At 34.4% G+C, this 14,544-nt stretch overlaps 1 protein-coding gene, 1 long non-coding RNA gene and 1 other non-coding gene across 4 annotated transcripts in view; 2 read left to right on the top strand and 1 right to left on the bottom strand.

Moving 5' to 3' along the window:
• Positions 1-11,992, bottom strand: part of LOC149478040 (uncharacterized) — a 180,385-nt gene extending 168,393 nt beyond the window's left edge. Inside the window, exon 1 of the long non-coding RNA XR_016317515.1 lies at positions 11,400-11,992. This is a non-coding gene — a long non-coding RNA (uncharacterized LOC149478040). The remainder of the gene's footprint in view (positions 1-11,399) is intronic.
• On the top strand, positions 1,001-2,414 carry Osi19 (DUF1676 domain-containing protein Osi19). Of its 2 annotated transcripts, none has more exons than XM_089709721.1 (3): positions 1,001-1,279; positions 1,408-1,818; positions 2,026-2,414. In XM_089709721.1, exons 1-3 carry the CDS (start codon positions 1,067-1,069, stop codon positions 2,167-2,169), a joined length of 768 nt encoding a protein of 255 aa, XP_089565847.1. In that variant the 5' UTR covers positions 1,001-1,066; the 3' UTR covers positions 2,170-2,414. The 2 variants fall into 2 exon arrangements, with proteins under 2 accessions (XP_089565847.1, XP_089565848.1); XM_089709722.1 differs by having other exon boundaries at positions 2,035-2,414.
• On the top strand, positions 10,629-10,790 carry LOC149478046 (U1 spliceosomal RNA). Its single transcript, XR_016317523.1, has one exon. It is a non-coding gene; the product is annotated as a U1 spliceosomal RNA (small nuclear RNA).
• Positions 11,993-14,544: the final 2,552 nt, after the last annotated feature.

A 14,544-nucleotide genomic window follows, 5' to 3' on the forward strand; every position in this document is an offset into this window, starting at 1 on the left:
ATTTGGTCCTTATTTGGGATTTTATTTTAATCAACTTAAAGATTAAAGTTGAATCTGATATAAATAAATGTCCCTAAGAAATGACCAATAAACTAATGTCGAATGATCTTTGTTGTCAATTTCCTAAAAAAAATTGAACAGCATAAAAACATAATTGATTTGATTGATAGGGTATCTAGTTAGTATTTACTAAGAATTTATTCAATCCATTTATTTGGTCTTAAGTTTATTTTTACTAGTACATCCTAAATACCACTATGCAAAATTTGAAAGACGGTTTAACGAGAAACAACAATGAATGTTTATCGGTCCCTTCTTATCGTATTGTTTCTATTCTCTCAAAGCTTTGATAATTAATAATTTAAAAAGATTTGAGCTTTTACAATTTTCATATTATCTTAGCCGCGGCGCTGTCAAGGAAACAATTATTATAAATAAAATTTCGTTCCACTGAAGCTTAAAACACACTGTTCACAAGCAATGTTATATATAAAATCACCAAAAATAAATCAACTCGTGTACATCTGGGATGAACAGCATTACCAGTGATATTATCTCCAAAGTGACAAGTTCAATGATAGCTCTCCGCCATTACGCATGCAACCCGCGCCCAGCAAGCGTCCGCACCTCCATAACAAACACCTTACCACCACACACAACCTCTCTTGCTTTCACTCGAAGAAAAGCCCACTGAACAGACAAGGACAAAAGAATTGGATCAAGTATCCACCAAATCAGGGTACGGTGTCACAAACAACAGAAAAGGCGCTTTGATTCATCCACTTCTAAAACGACATCGACCAAAACAAACACGTTACAACTTAAGCCGTTTCAAAACTGACTAATCGAAGAGGATTCGTATCAAATAGCTTTCCCTTACACTTCGATCCTGCACGTGCCAAAAGAGCGTAAGTGCGCAATTGACTGATACCCGGCATGACAATACGTACCGGAACTACATGGTCTGTGCTGAATTTGAAATAGCTGTATAAAAACAGCTGGGTCCTTGTCGAAACCATCACAATCTCATCAACCGTCGTCCAGTGAACACTAGGAATTTAGCAAAATGGCTTCCCTGAAAGTGGTGTGCATAGTTATCGCCTTGTTCGGGAGTGCGATCGCTCAGCCCTCGAAGCATGGCTTCTGGAAGGGAACGCCCATGGATGACATGGTTGAGGAAATGAGATCCGGCTGCGCAGAAGGATCCGACCCCGCCGCTTGCATCAAATACAAGGTCATGTCCTTGTTGGATAGCATCTTCAAGAAAGACACTTTCCAGGTAAGAACTTTTACTTTTAACAAACTTATAACATTGTTAAGATCATTTGATTGCAGAATTTTACATCAGCTGTTTTATGCCAAAGTAATTTCTTTAATTGAAATTATAACTATGTGACCTTTTTGTAGATCTCCGAAGCCGTAGAAGTAACAAAGAATGGAGCCGGCAACGACGAAACCGCTCGCTCCAACGGGGACTTCCTCGACACCGTTGAAAACTACATACAATCTCACGACGTCACCTTCCAAATGCCCATCGCTGACACCAAGATCACCGTGAGCCCAAGGAACCTCGACAATGACGAACTCAGCCTGAACATTAAGTTCAACAAGGAGGGAGCCCGCGCCGTCGGTGAAGCCCGCAAAGCCAAGCTCAAGAAGATCATCGTGCCCATCCTAGTGTTCGTCCTCCTCAAGGCCATGACCCTCATCCCTCTCGCCATCGGAGTCCTCGGATTGAAGGCCTGGAACGCCCTGCAACTGTCCTTCTTCTCTTTCGTCGTGTCCGTCGCTTTGGCCATCTTCCAGCTCTGCAAGAAGGTGAGTTTATCGCAACAGTTTATCTATTAAATCCCAATAATTAATAATAAAATTTTCAATCTCAATTGCAATACTTTTAGCACTATTCAATGCACTCAGCACAATGATATATCTACTGCAATGCACCCTTTACACATGCACTTATCTATACTATATTTTATCGCTGACTAACCTTCTTAGTAAATCTATCATCGATTAACATTGTAGTTTACCCAGATTGCGGCCGACAACTCCCACCCCCAGATCGCCGCTCACGGCCCGTGGGACGCCGCTTACGCCGCCACCCGCCACAGGAGAGAAGCCGAACCCCAAGAACTCGCTCAAGAACTCGCTTACAACGCCTACCACTAAGCACCGAGCATGGAAAGCGGGACCTTGTCCACCTCATTACCTCTACGACAAGCACTGCTTTCCACCACCGACCTGATACCGACTATGTACCAGTTTCCCGTTGCTTCTAGGTTCTAGAATAACGGATTCAAACCAAATAGGTTGAAAAACCACGAGTGTAAATACTGTGTAATTTATTTATTTAATTGTGTGCGTGATTGCGATGAGTGAGTGTTATTTATTGTTATAATAAATCATTGATTAAACTGCTGTTATTTTATTAACCTTGTTGTTGGTATTTATTAAGCATGATGACTTTCATTAGAAACTAAAGTGTTGTGTGCTACGACACATGAATGATAAAATAAAGCAATAGAAAGTTTGCGACTATTCCTTATTTAATGATTCCATTCGTGTTTAGTTGTGTATCTTTTATTTATATTTAGTACCTACCTTTAAACTTAAAATTTATTTTTAACATTTTTTAAAATCCTCTCAAACATATAAGTATATTTTGCAACATATTCCTCGTATACTAAAAATAAAAAGACATACTTAAAATACCTACTTGTTCGACTACTGCCAGACAAAGCAGAATTATAATAATTATTAATTATTAACAGAATTATTATAATGCCTTGTTATTCAAATGTAATTAAAGTAAAATAATCCAGTAAAATCCACCTAGCAATGAATATTACGATAGAGTATCCTATGTTGAAAATTAATAGCATTCTCTCCTAATGAATTTTTTATATTATAAGAATTTTATGTAGAGTCGATAGTCACTCGTTGTTTACTCGCCGTAAAGTCAATAAAAAGGCTATATATATATAAAGTCTTATAAGCTATTAATGCCTGAAAAATAATCAATACATCAGAGAGAATTTAAGCCCACACACACACACACACACTAGAGTAATTGTTTCATACATGTACATGATAATATAATCGAAGGCTGTTATAGAAAAATCTAAGGTACTAAATTCCAATAAAAAACAAATACAACTGTGAACTGTCAGTATAGAGGTGGTAAGAAAAAAATTGGAAAAGCAATTACGAATCCTAATTACAACGTGGTACGTATATACTATCTGTACGTATTATACGTAGGTACGGTACGTACGGTACGTATTATACTATCTGTGTTGGTTACGTAGGAATTGAAATGATTGTAAAAAAATGTATTTTAGCATGTATTGCAGCTAATGAAGATTATATTAATTTCTAAGATGTGATCCTAAGACCTAAGACATATTATTATTTATTAACAGAGTAGAGCAATAGAATTCAAGCACGTTTTAATAACCATTATCAACACATATAACAACCATTAACTAGAATGTATAGTACAAAATAAATATATTGAAATCTATACATATAATAAAATCGTAGGAAAGTCAAAACTGTACATTGAATATTTTTTTAAAAGAATACATAATCCATGATCTATAATCGATATAGAAGCCAAAAACATAGTTTTTAGAATTTTTGTCTGTTTGTCTGTTTGTCTGTTTGTCTGTTTGTCTGTATGTTTGTCCAGGCTAATCTCGAAAAGTACTGCATAGATTGACTTCAAATTTTGCATGAATATTACTAACAGGTCGGGTGAGGCTTTTTTAAACATATTATCATGCTATCACCTCCGGGGGAGGAGCTGTGAACCTTTTTTTTTCTTACGTATTCCGTGTATTACGACAGCGTACAATCTAAAGACTCATGTTTAAATGTTGGTTTCGGGTAAGCCATGCTATTATCTAGCTTTACACAATAAAAACTATGTCATTTACGTAATTTGGGCAGAGAATCAGTTTAATGAATTTATTAGTATACAAATTTGAAACAGCGCCATCTATGAGATTTCGTAAAAATCAAATCAATTTACATGTTAACACTACTGAACACAATGTTAAAAATTAATAATTTAAATATAATTATGTTATTTATTTATTTAACTCTTTAACCCATATCTTCCCTTCCCTATAAGGTGCGCATATAATTCGTGTGAATATACTACATTTTTAAAAGTGAGGGTAGATGTTTATTATTTTAAGTCAAACTAGACACCATTACAGTTAATCCAATATTGATTGTGTTCATTGGCGGGACTCGAACCAGCATTCTTTAGTGGTCGAATTTTTTCTATTCTTTATAAATTTATTGTTTATGAATTTATATTTATAAACAATAATACAAAAAGGTTAGTTCGTTGATAATTATTATTCCTTCATCATTTACATGTTGTAAGTAAAAATATACTTTGACTGTTAATACTTTTGTTCAGTATTTACCTGTATGATTATTGCTTGGTAATTAATATATTTTCATGTCGCATACCTAATTAAAAACATAAGTTTGATGTGAAACTAGCTGGATTTATTTTTACACACTCACAGTCTTATATTTTGTGTTAATGTTAAAATAGTATTAATAGTGTAAATCATAATATTTTTTCTCAATTAAAAATATTTCCTTTTTTCTGATGTTGGCATCGAATTAAACCGCGCTGTCGTTTCGTTCACAAAAAGTGATGTTATGAGGACCGAATATGTAGCCGCCTCAACTTACGGAAACGAGAGTAACCTGCGTTGTCTGTTAGTTATTGTATAGTCGAATTTAACGTTACATGGAAATTGGAATCTAAATATATGTATACTTATATACTTATATTAAATCTGTAGAAGTCAATTCTGTACATGAAATATATTTCCTAAATAACTACCACGAGGTGATTAGGGATCGACACTGACGCCAAAAATTTTTGTCCGTCTGTCTGTCTGTATAACCGTTATACAAACAAAAACTACTCGACGGATTTAAACGAAACTTGGTTCAATTATTTTTCATATTCGTGAGCAGAGCAGTAACTCCATTTTTAAGCTTTCGTCGCGTGTGCAACCTTAATGGTTAAAGCTACACAGAAATCAAGTATGAAAGAAATGTTCTCCATATTATATAAAAAATATCTCCCGACATCATAAATGTCTATCTTTTATGGTTGAGCTTAGGAGTTCAAAGCTTTCTGATTATATTTGTCTACTAGGTGTGCCCGCGACTTCGTCCGCGTGGAATAGTGACTATGGGACCTATGACCATGGGCTCAGGGTGGGGCAACAATAATTTTTTTTATTTTCATGCTTCCACTCCCACGTTCACTCCCAGGCCCACGCCAACGCCCACGCCCACTCCCCTTCACAATTGGTACCTACCAGATCAAAGCCAGGGTAAGCGCCCCACCCAGCCCCACCGTGGCTACGCCCATGCTGAATTACTACTTAACATACAATTATTGAGTAAATACGTACTACCATAAATAATTAAAAGAATTGTTATTAAAATTTCTTACTAAACTGAGCTAAAAAACTTACGTACCAACTTATTAAAGAAAATCAAGAAATGAAATGCCTAACCTATACCAAATAGTTACTACATAATATTGTAATTAAAAATTATGATTAGTACATATATAATATCGAAAATCAAAAAAGAAATGCCTAACTAATTCTACGTAAAATTTCTTTTAAATTATGTCATATTATTTTTTAGGAACCAGGGGGGGAGAGGAGCAAATTCTATTTCCTTCCTTTCTTAAATGGATGTTTTTAATAATGTATGGTGTAGCCCGTGTAGCCACTGATCAGCTTAATCGATACTCAATTTTTATCAAATCCAGCAACAAATCCAAATTAGATGTTTCCTGTCTCACGCACGTAACTAAAGGCTGAAGAGAGAGAGAGGGAGCACGTAACTAAACCGTTTAGACGAAGAAAAGTGTATAGAAAAAGGAATAAATAATTTCATAAACTTCCCGACGATCTTTAAAAATAAATTATTATATCATTTTTTTCATTCCCACTTTTACCCCTATGTAGGTATAATAAGTGGATGAACCGATTTTGATACAATTTATCTAAGAACCAGCGTCGGAAAATATGCTGCCTAACAAAAAAAAAGCCGCATCTAATTCGGTTTACCTGTTAGCCAGCTACGGTGCCATAGACAGACACACACACACACACAGAAATACATAGCAGTCAAACACATAACACCCGTCTTTTTGCGTCGGGGGTTAAAAATATAATACGACATAATTTAAAGGACATTTTATGTGGAAAATTTACCTATTAGAAGTAACCATAATGTTAATTTGACCCCCCCCCCCACTACCTCAGCTTACCCCCAAACCCTTGGGGAATTTTGATATGATCACCTGGACATGTAAAGGAATAACTGTAGCGTACATATAACAGATAAATTACGTTTTATCGTACACTGTACAGTGTACAATAGAATGCCTCAGCAAATGTTCGCCGTGATTACTTAAATGGCCATAACTTGAGATTAGCGTGCACAAACATACAGACAAACAGATAAAAAAATTTTTAACTACAGTTTTGGGTTCAAGATCGATTTAATAATAACACCTGCTACTTTTTTTCTACATATTTTCATTGTACAGACATCGCTTTTCCACAATTTTATTATATGATGATGATTGATGATTATAACACTCTCAGTCCGTTTTAACTTAATTTTTATTCACTCGCATCAGTGCTACCTAAAAAATCTTTATATCGAAATTCGAGCAAAGCTAAGAAAATGAGAAATAAGAGTTCTCAAGGATCGTTAGAGGTAAGAGGCTTACTATTGACCGAAAACAACATGTGTTATGCCGAGAACCTGAAACCGCTTCACAACGAGAATTGCCTGTGAGACCGAAACCTTCACTGAGAGGGTATAACGTCTCACTGCTCACAGCTGATCGCAAATGGCATATTTTATCTCGATAATCTGAAACTTTTACTCAATATGAAGACCGTTTGACAAATGATAGGGTGCACCATAATATTATTCGATCTCTTGAAGATGAACATGAGCATAAGCAATGACTAGAGTAGGGACGCGAATATTACCATTATTTGAGACAAGATTATTTGAGACAAGTACGTTTAATAAGTTTGTTTAATGAAAGATTAAGAATTGAAACTATTTGGTCTCTTGAAACGGACGAATAGCGAGAGGCCCGTCTTACTGTAGACAGATTTCGACAGTCTTAATGACTTAGAGGTAAACATAGAAGATCAATCTACGAGTTCGGTGGTGTGGTCCGACAAATATAAAAGTGGGTTTGCTTATAACCTCACAATTGATTACAGATCATCTTCTGTATAGGCGATATTAACGTAGTATGTACTTTTTGTAATGCTTTAGGAGGTCTGCTCTTTTTAAAAGAGGAGTAAGGAGTCGGCTTTCGTTTGAAGATATACCAGAACCTTTGAAATCACTACTTTTAGAGGAACATGTGCAATCTAAACAGTTCTTAGACAATATTCGCTCTTACAGTAGTGCGTTTTAAATGATCCTTTGGTGCTCAACAATTATCAGAGGATCCTTTCATGCTTACTTTTAAGATACAAGGTCAAGTTTATCATTTGATAGGATCCCTTTTGCCTGAAGGCCAACCTAAGTTTCTTCAAATATATTTTGTATTCGACTATTCGTTTAAAATATTACAATTTTTCCTACAGTAGGGCGACGAATGTATTTTCGCATAGTAACGGAGGGGAACTCACGGGGGGTCGAGTGACGCGGGCCACGTACCACAAACATGCTTAGTTTGTTGTACCGAGCGCGAAAGAAAGTCATCGTGTTTTAGTAAAATTACTATGTAAACTATAACGTAATTTAATACTTAGGTACATATTATATAATGATGCGCTCAAACTGTTAATCTACATTTAATTTAGATTATTATTTGAATTACTAAGTAATGTAGAATTTAAATCAAATTCACTCATGTTTTCCTCAGATTTTCGATGTCCTCCGATTTTAAGATTTTCTTATCAGAGTATTCAATTTTAATGTAGTTAATTTTTATAAGAGACAATTAAGAACATTCAAAAATAAAGTGTCACGTATTTTTTTTAAACGACGAATGACGAAAACGACGTAATCGCGGACGAAGTCGCGGGCAACAGCTAGTACTGTGATAAAACGTTGATACCAATTAATTAAATTTATGCAAATGGATTTTTCATAGATCCGAGTTTGTGTATTTTATTTTTAGTGTAGTGTTTTAAATACAAAGATTTCAATATAAAAAATAATCAAGTTAATCGTTATAAACAATACATGAATTTGTGACATTTTTGTCAAGCAGATTATGTATATCAAATTATTAAGCTCCCTGCCGCATGAGATTTATACAATATGGCGCCACTTTATGATTTTTTTTTCTAAAACTTCTAAAACAACACACAATTATTATTTAAAGTTTTTTTGAGTTTAAATGACGAAGTACATAGGAAGGAAGAATGAAAACAAGTATATTTATTTGGTTCAACATTTTAATATCAGTAAAATAAACAATTGTGTCCAACTATCTACCACTTTAGCCTGCTCTTCCGGTGATAAAATATGTTCAATTCCAATCTTAATAAGCTTTTGCAATTTATGTTTTCGTAGATATCCAGTGTTGAAAGTGTTAATTGACGTTGATTAACACTTTAAAATCAGCCCACATGATTTTTTGGAAGCTCTGCCATAGTTTAGTAGCTCACAGGTAATCAGTATCCACATTTTTATTGGTATGATTGTGATGATTATGTCTAAGCTAATGTAGGTACAGTACTCCCAAACTGATAATGCGCATAGAAAAATTCGTCACTGTTCGGCAACTGTCATATTCCCCGAGCTTCCGAAGACGATATGTATATAGAGTGGTTAAATGCTTCATGCATAGTTTATTAGAATTATTATTGTGATTTTATGGTAAAAGAGATAAGTAACGAAATTTGTTTCGATAATTCAATGTAAATTAATAGCGAGGACACACGACAACTTTTTCGTACAATATACATACAAAAGAAGACGAGAGAAGAAAGCACCCAAATATTGTTGTGACATTATCAAACATGTTTCATAGAAATGAAAAAGGGCTCACACCATAAATAAATCGTTAAAATTCAGGTCGTATGTTAGGATGTCCATGCTTCGCTTCCGTAGCCTCCTGACCTACTGGACTTATAGGCTCAAATGACATCGTTTGAAATTCTAGTGTGTTATTAATTGATAATCTAATCCTAAAATATATTTATGAATGGCTCATTTCTTTTAGCATTAAATAAACATAAATCAATGATTTTTCATGATGATATCAAGTAGGAATCTTATCCCTCGTATATTTTTACGGTATTTCTTACCAAAATATACTATCCTATTAAGATATTCAATAATAGTTATGATAAATATAAAAAAAAATAAGTTATAATAATTAATAAGTTATATTGAGAACTACGCACACCGTAGCGTCGTAGCTGTAGGCGTGCTACGAAAATGATTTGATAGATAACAGTGACATTAATAAAAAAAATGTTTCTTGTAAAGTTACACTTATTTCTATGAAAAATAATTATATACCTACTATACTAATTACATTTAATAATTAAACATAATACATATAACTTAAATATTTCCTGTTTTCATTATAATTTCAAAACATATAAAAAAGGTATAATCGACCTAGTTTTTTTAGGGTTCCGTAGCCAAAATGGCAAAAACGGAACCCTTATAGTTTCGTCATGTCCGTCTGTCCGTCTGTCCGTCTGTCCGTCTGTCACAGCCGATTTACTCGGAAACTATAAGTACTACAGTGATGAAATTTGATGGGAATATGTGTTGTATGAACCGCTACAAAAATATGACACTAAATAGTAAAAAAAAGAATTGGGGGTGGGGCCCCCCATACATGTAACTGAGGGATGAAATTTTTTTTTTCGATGTACATACCCGTGTGGGGTATCAATGGAAAGGTCTTTTAAAATGATATAAAGTTTTCTAAAAAACATTTTTCTTAAAGTGAACGGTTTTTGAGATATCAGCTCTCAAAGTCGTAAAAAGTATGTCCCCCCCCCTCTATTTTTATAACTACGGGGTATAAAATTCTAAAAAAAATAGAGGTGATGCATGCTAATTAACTCTTTCAACGATTTTTGGTTTGATCAAAGTATCTCTTATAGTTTTTGAGATAGGTTGATTTAACTGTAATTTATTATATTTGCTGCTACGGAACCCTTTGTGCGCGAGCCCGACTCGCACTTGGCCGGTTTTATTTTAAAGTAGGTACCTTGCGTGATGCGTCACAGAATAATAACTACTTGCGTCTACATGATTTTTTTTACATTAGATATTTATTTTTTATGTTACAGACTGATGTTTTTATGATGCTGATGTAGACTTATGAAGTTTTTTATTTAAAATAAACGAATCTAAAATTTAAACAGAAATAGTATTAATAACAATAACTACATACATTATTATTTGTAATCTTATGTATTTGCAGCTGCCAGTACCAAAGGCGAGAGATGCTGCCAAGTTAATATCTTTGTAATTTGATAATAGATGGCGCCAGTCGTCCTTTAAGTCGCGCTATTGAAATGTTTTTCTCAAAGCGTAAATAGTCTGAGGAACTTGGCGAAATCATACTTACCTGGCGTAGGGGATACCGTGATCAGGAAGGCGGTTCCCCCAGAGCGAGGCCCCTCCATTGCACTGCGGCGGGGTTGACCTCTGCGATTATCCCTAATGTGGATAACTCGGACGCGTAATTTTTGGTAGTGGGGACTGCGTACGCGCCGTCCCCCCATATAAACCCTTATTATAATAAAATCAATATCCTTATCATGAATGTAAATTGACTAATGACTATTTAAGTAGGTATAAAATTTAATGTTTATGTCTTAAAATTACAAGCTTTACTTTTATTAAAAGTAAGTTAGACCGAATAAGATACTTTAATTTTATTTATTCATATTCTCAATATTTTGATGTGGATGCCTTAGTGGATGCTATATTATGTACAATTGCGCACAAGGCATATCATCCATTAAAATTGTACAAAGGCAAGTAATCTATATAAAACTAAATTATAGTATCTATGATTCTGCAGCCTCACTTAAGATTTCTCATCATCTATAAACATCTTGTTCACTAAGTGATAAATCACCAAAGAAACTTGATGTTTTTGATGATACGGGATACCGCTCATTATTATGTGTAACATTAACTCAAGTAGAGCAATGATCGTATATTTCTAGAATTGTGTAACGTTTTGTATTTACGACCACTGACAGTCTTCTAACACAGCAGCTTGCAAGTCTACTTGCAGGTGTAAACGCGGAATTAGACTTGCAAGCTACTGTCAGACAGACTGTCGGACATTTCTTGCGGAAGTTTTCTTGATGGGCGCTAACTTTAGAGGGAAATAAAACCGGCCAAGTGCGAGTCGGGCTCGCGCACAAAGGGTTCCGTAGCAGCAAATATAATAAATTACAGTTAAATCAACCTATCTCAAAAACTATAAGAGATACTTTGATCAAACCAAAAATCGTTGAAAGAGTTAATTAGCATGCATCACCTCTATTTTTTTTAGAATTTTATACCCCGTAGTTATAAAAATAGAGGGGGGGGGACATACTTTTTACGACTTTGAGAGCTGATATCTCAAAAACCGTTCACTTTAAGAAAAATGTTTTTTAGAAAACTTTATATCATTTTAAAAGACCTTTCCATTGATACCCCACACGGGTATGTACATCGAAAAAAAAAATTTCATCCCTCAGTTACATGTATGGGGGGCCCCACCCCCAATTCTTTTTTTTACTATTTAGTGTCATATTTTTGTAGCGGTTCATACAACACATATTCCCATCAAATTTCATCACTGTAGTACTTATAGTTTCCGAGTAAATCGGCTGTGACAGACGGACAGACGGACAGACGGACAGACGGACATGACGAAACTATAAGGGTTCCGTTTTTGCCATTTTGGCTACGGAACCCTAAAAAGTTAGGATGTGTCTTATATCGTTAAGGAAAAATAATTTTTCATGCAGGTGTGAAACGATTCTTAAATGGGACAATTTACGTTACTTTTATTTATTAAATCTGTAAATTGATATACAGTTGATTACTGTTGTTAAAATACATCACTTTCAGCTCCTTTTCAATATGCCACTGTTCAGTATTTGCACTGAGGACAAATTCATAATTATAGGTCAATCTTTACTTCATTCGAGAAGGTATACGTAAAAAAAATGTGTAACAGAGGATTCGTAAAAACTGATTTTACCTACTTTATTATATTAAGTACCATCTTACCCAATAGTAATATCACGTTAGGTACCATAAAAGGGTTAAGAATATCCGAATTAATTCATAATCTACTTTCACTCGAACTGTGCGATAACCTTATCTGTAACAGAAATCATTTATAGGTATAACATGTCCTCTTACAAGCGCCATACTTAATAAACTATAAACAACGAAAAGTGATCGATGACCGCAAAACGGAAGTGAAATAGTAATTTCACAAGCGGACCATGGACGCAGATGTAAATGGCGGACGTTTGGCGCATACAAAATGGCGTGCATCCCTTATTGCATAATGTAGATTGGGTAACGCAAGCTTTTTGCTAAGTCAAGTTTCACTTTCTTAGAATTTGCTGATAAACAACAACATTCAATTTTTACTAAAAAAAATAATTGGTAAACTCAATAACCACTCGTTTCTAAAGATTATTTTAGCATAAGAAAGCTACATCTTTACCGATTGAAATGGGCAGTTTGATTACACATTTCTAATGTAATGCCACAGATTACTACCTAATAATCACTAAAGCTATGGCCTATGCTGAATGTGAAGACATCAATTCAATAAGCCACTAACGTTTTCTCGTAGAGCGAGCCAACGTGTCCAAGAAATACTACAGAAACTGCAGCTCACTACAGCTGCTACGGTGCAGATATAACATTTAAATATGGGTATGTCGTGGCCATATCGTAGATTTGCTCATTTCATGAAATGGCCAACATAGTTTGATCAGATCGTTAAATCGTCAACGTTTCACGATTTGGTCATCGACATTTGGCCAGATCGTATAAAATATCTTAGAGAGTCCATAAAACATTAAAAAAATTCAGAATATGTATTTTAAGAACTTGTTTATTGTCATTTAAGTTAGTGCCGCGGTAGCGCCGGCGAATACCAGAAGCAAATGGTTTTTTCAATAGAAAACAGTTAGGTTAGGTTAGGTTAGACTTTAATAAACAACGCCAGAAGCGAATCGCTTTTTAAAAAAGAAACAAAAATGGTCGCATTTCGTGAAATGGCCATCCACGTTTGGATGGACGATTTGGTCATCCACACAAACGTGGATGACCAAATCGTGAAACGTTGACGATTTAACGATCTGGCCAAACTAAATTGGCCATTTCATGAAATGAGCAAATCTACGATATGGCCACGACAGGTACATTGTTTACATAGTAACGTATTCCTTCGTATAACCTTTCATCCTCATTTACGATTTCGTTTTAAAATATAGGAGTTAGCCTTCATGTTTACGAGAATAAATGATTACAATCATTAGTTCATTACGAATAAGGTAGGTACATGAATAATAATTAACAATTATTAATGATTCCGATGTATCAAATACCAATAACGAACAGAAGAAAATAATTAAAATAAAAAACATAACAAAAAGGATAACGTCTTTTTGGACAAAGTACCCAGGGCTTTATAAACAAAAAGGGATGGAATTTAAAATAGCATCATAGTCGAATAAAATTATGAAATATCCTTATACATTGTAAATCCTGTACAAAGGTTTATAGTGGACTAGCAATGCCCTGCGGTTTCACCCGCATAGATAGCAATATCGTGACAGTGAAAAGTCTACTATAGGTCGGACTATAGGTTTACTTTTTAATCACATGAAAATCACCTTTTCCCCCGTCCCGCACTACGCCTGCTCATTGTATTAAACAGTATACAGCAGTATACCTACTATTTTCTGTAGATTGACACTTTTAAAAATTCGTTATATCTTTTGAATGGAATATCCAATTTTTCCAGTAGTTTATGCGTGAAAACCATACATACATACATACTTACATACATAATTACAAACCTTTCCTCTTTATAATATTAGTATAGAAGTATAGTTAAAGAGATAATTTATTAAAAGTGTAATAAACAACTTACATGTACTCAATTAGGAATTATGATTTACGGGGCTGTTGAGGATAAATAATTTTTCTATCGCGCAAGTATAACTTTTTTTCCATGTATTTAAACATTCTACTAGTACTAGTATATCCGAGTCACCTACTAAACGCCGTAACGTTATATAAACTTTGCAACAATCACAACACATTTTTATATTACAAAATCGAAAGAATTTGATTAATTGGTATGTACAGGCAATCGGTGAGAGTTTCACTTTACTGAATATTAAACTATCTTTGATTTACGACACTACAGGTGCGAAGTTTAAATACTTTAAAATAAATTGCTTTATGCTTATTAGCTAAGGAGATTTGCTCCTTTGGAAA

This window comes from Colias philodice, chromosome 23 (genome assembly GCF_061535455.1).
Source record: "Colias philodice isolate Cphi_HAF_F1 chromosome 23, ilColPhil1 Martin Lab GWU primary, whole genome shotgun sequence".
Lineage (NCBI taxonomy): Eukaryota > Metazoa > Arthropoda > Insecta > Lepidoptera > Pieridae > Colias > Colias philodice.

Bases quoted from the DNA above. Each gene is read 5' to 3' on its own strand.
- Osi19 (XM_089709721.1), top strand. From the start codon at position 1,067: ATGGCTTCCCTGAAAGTGGTGTGCATAGTTATCGCCTTGTTCGGGAGT. The intron at 1,280-1,407 runs GTAAGAACTTTT...ACCTTTTTGTAG, and splicing joins TCAAGAAAGACACTTTCCAG to ATCTCCGAAGCCGTAGAAGT. The intron at 1,819-2,025 runs GTGAGTTTATCG...TTAACATTGTAG, and splicing joins TCTTCCAGCTCTGCAAGAAG to TTTACCCAGATTGCGGCCGA.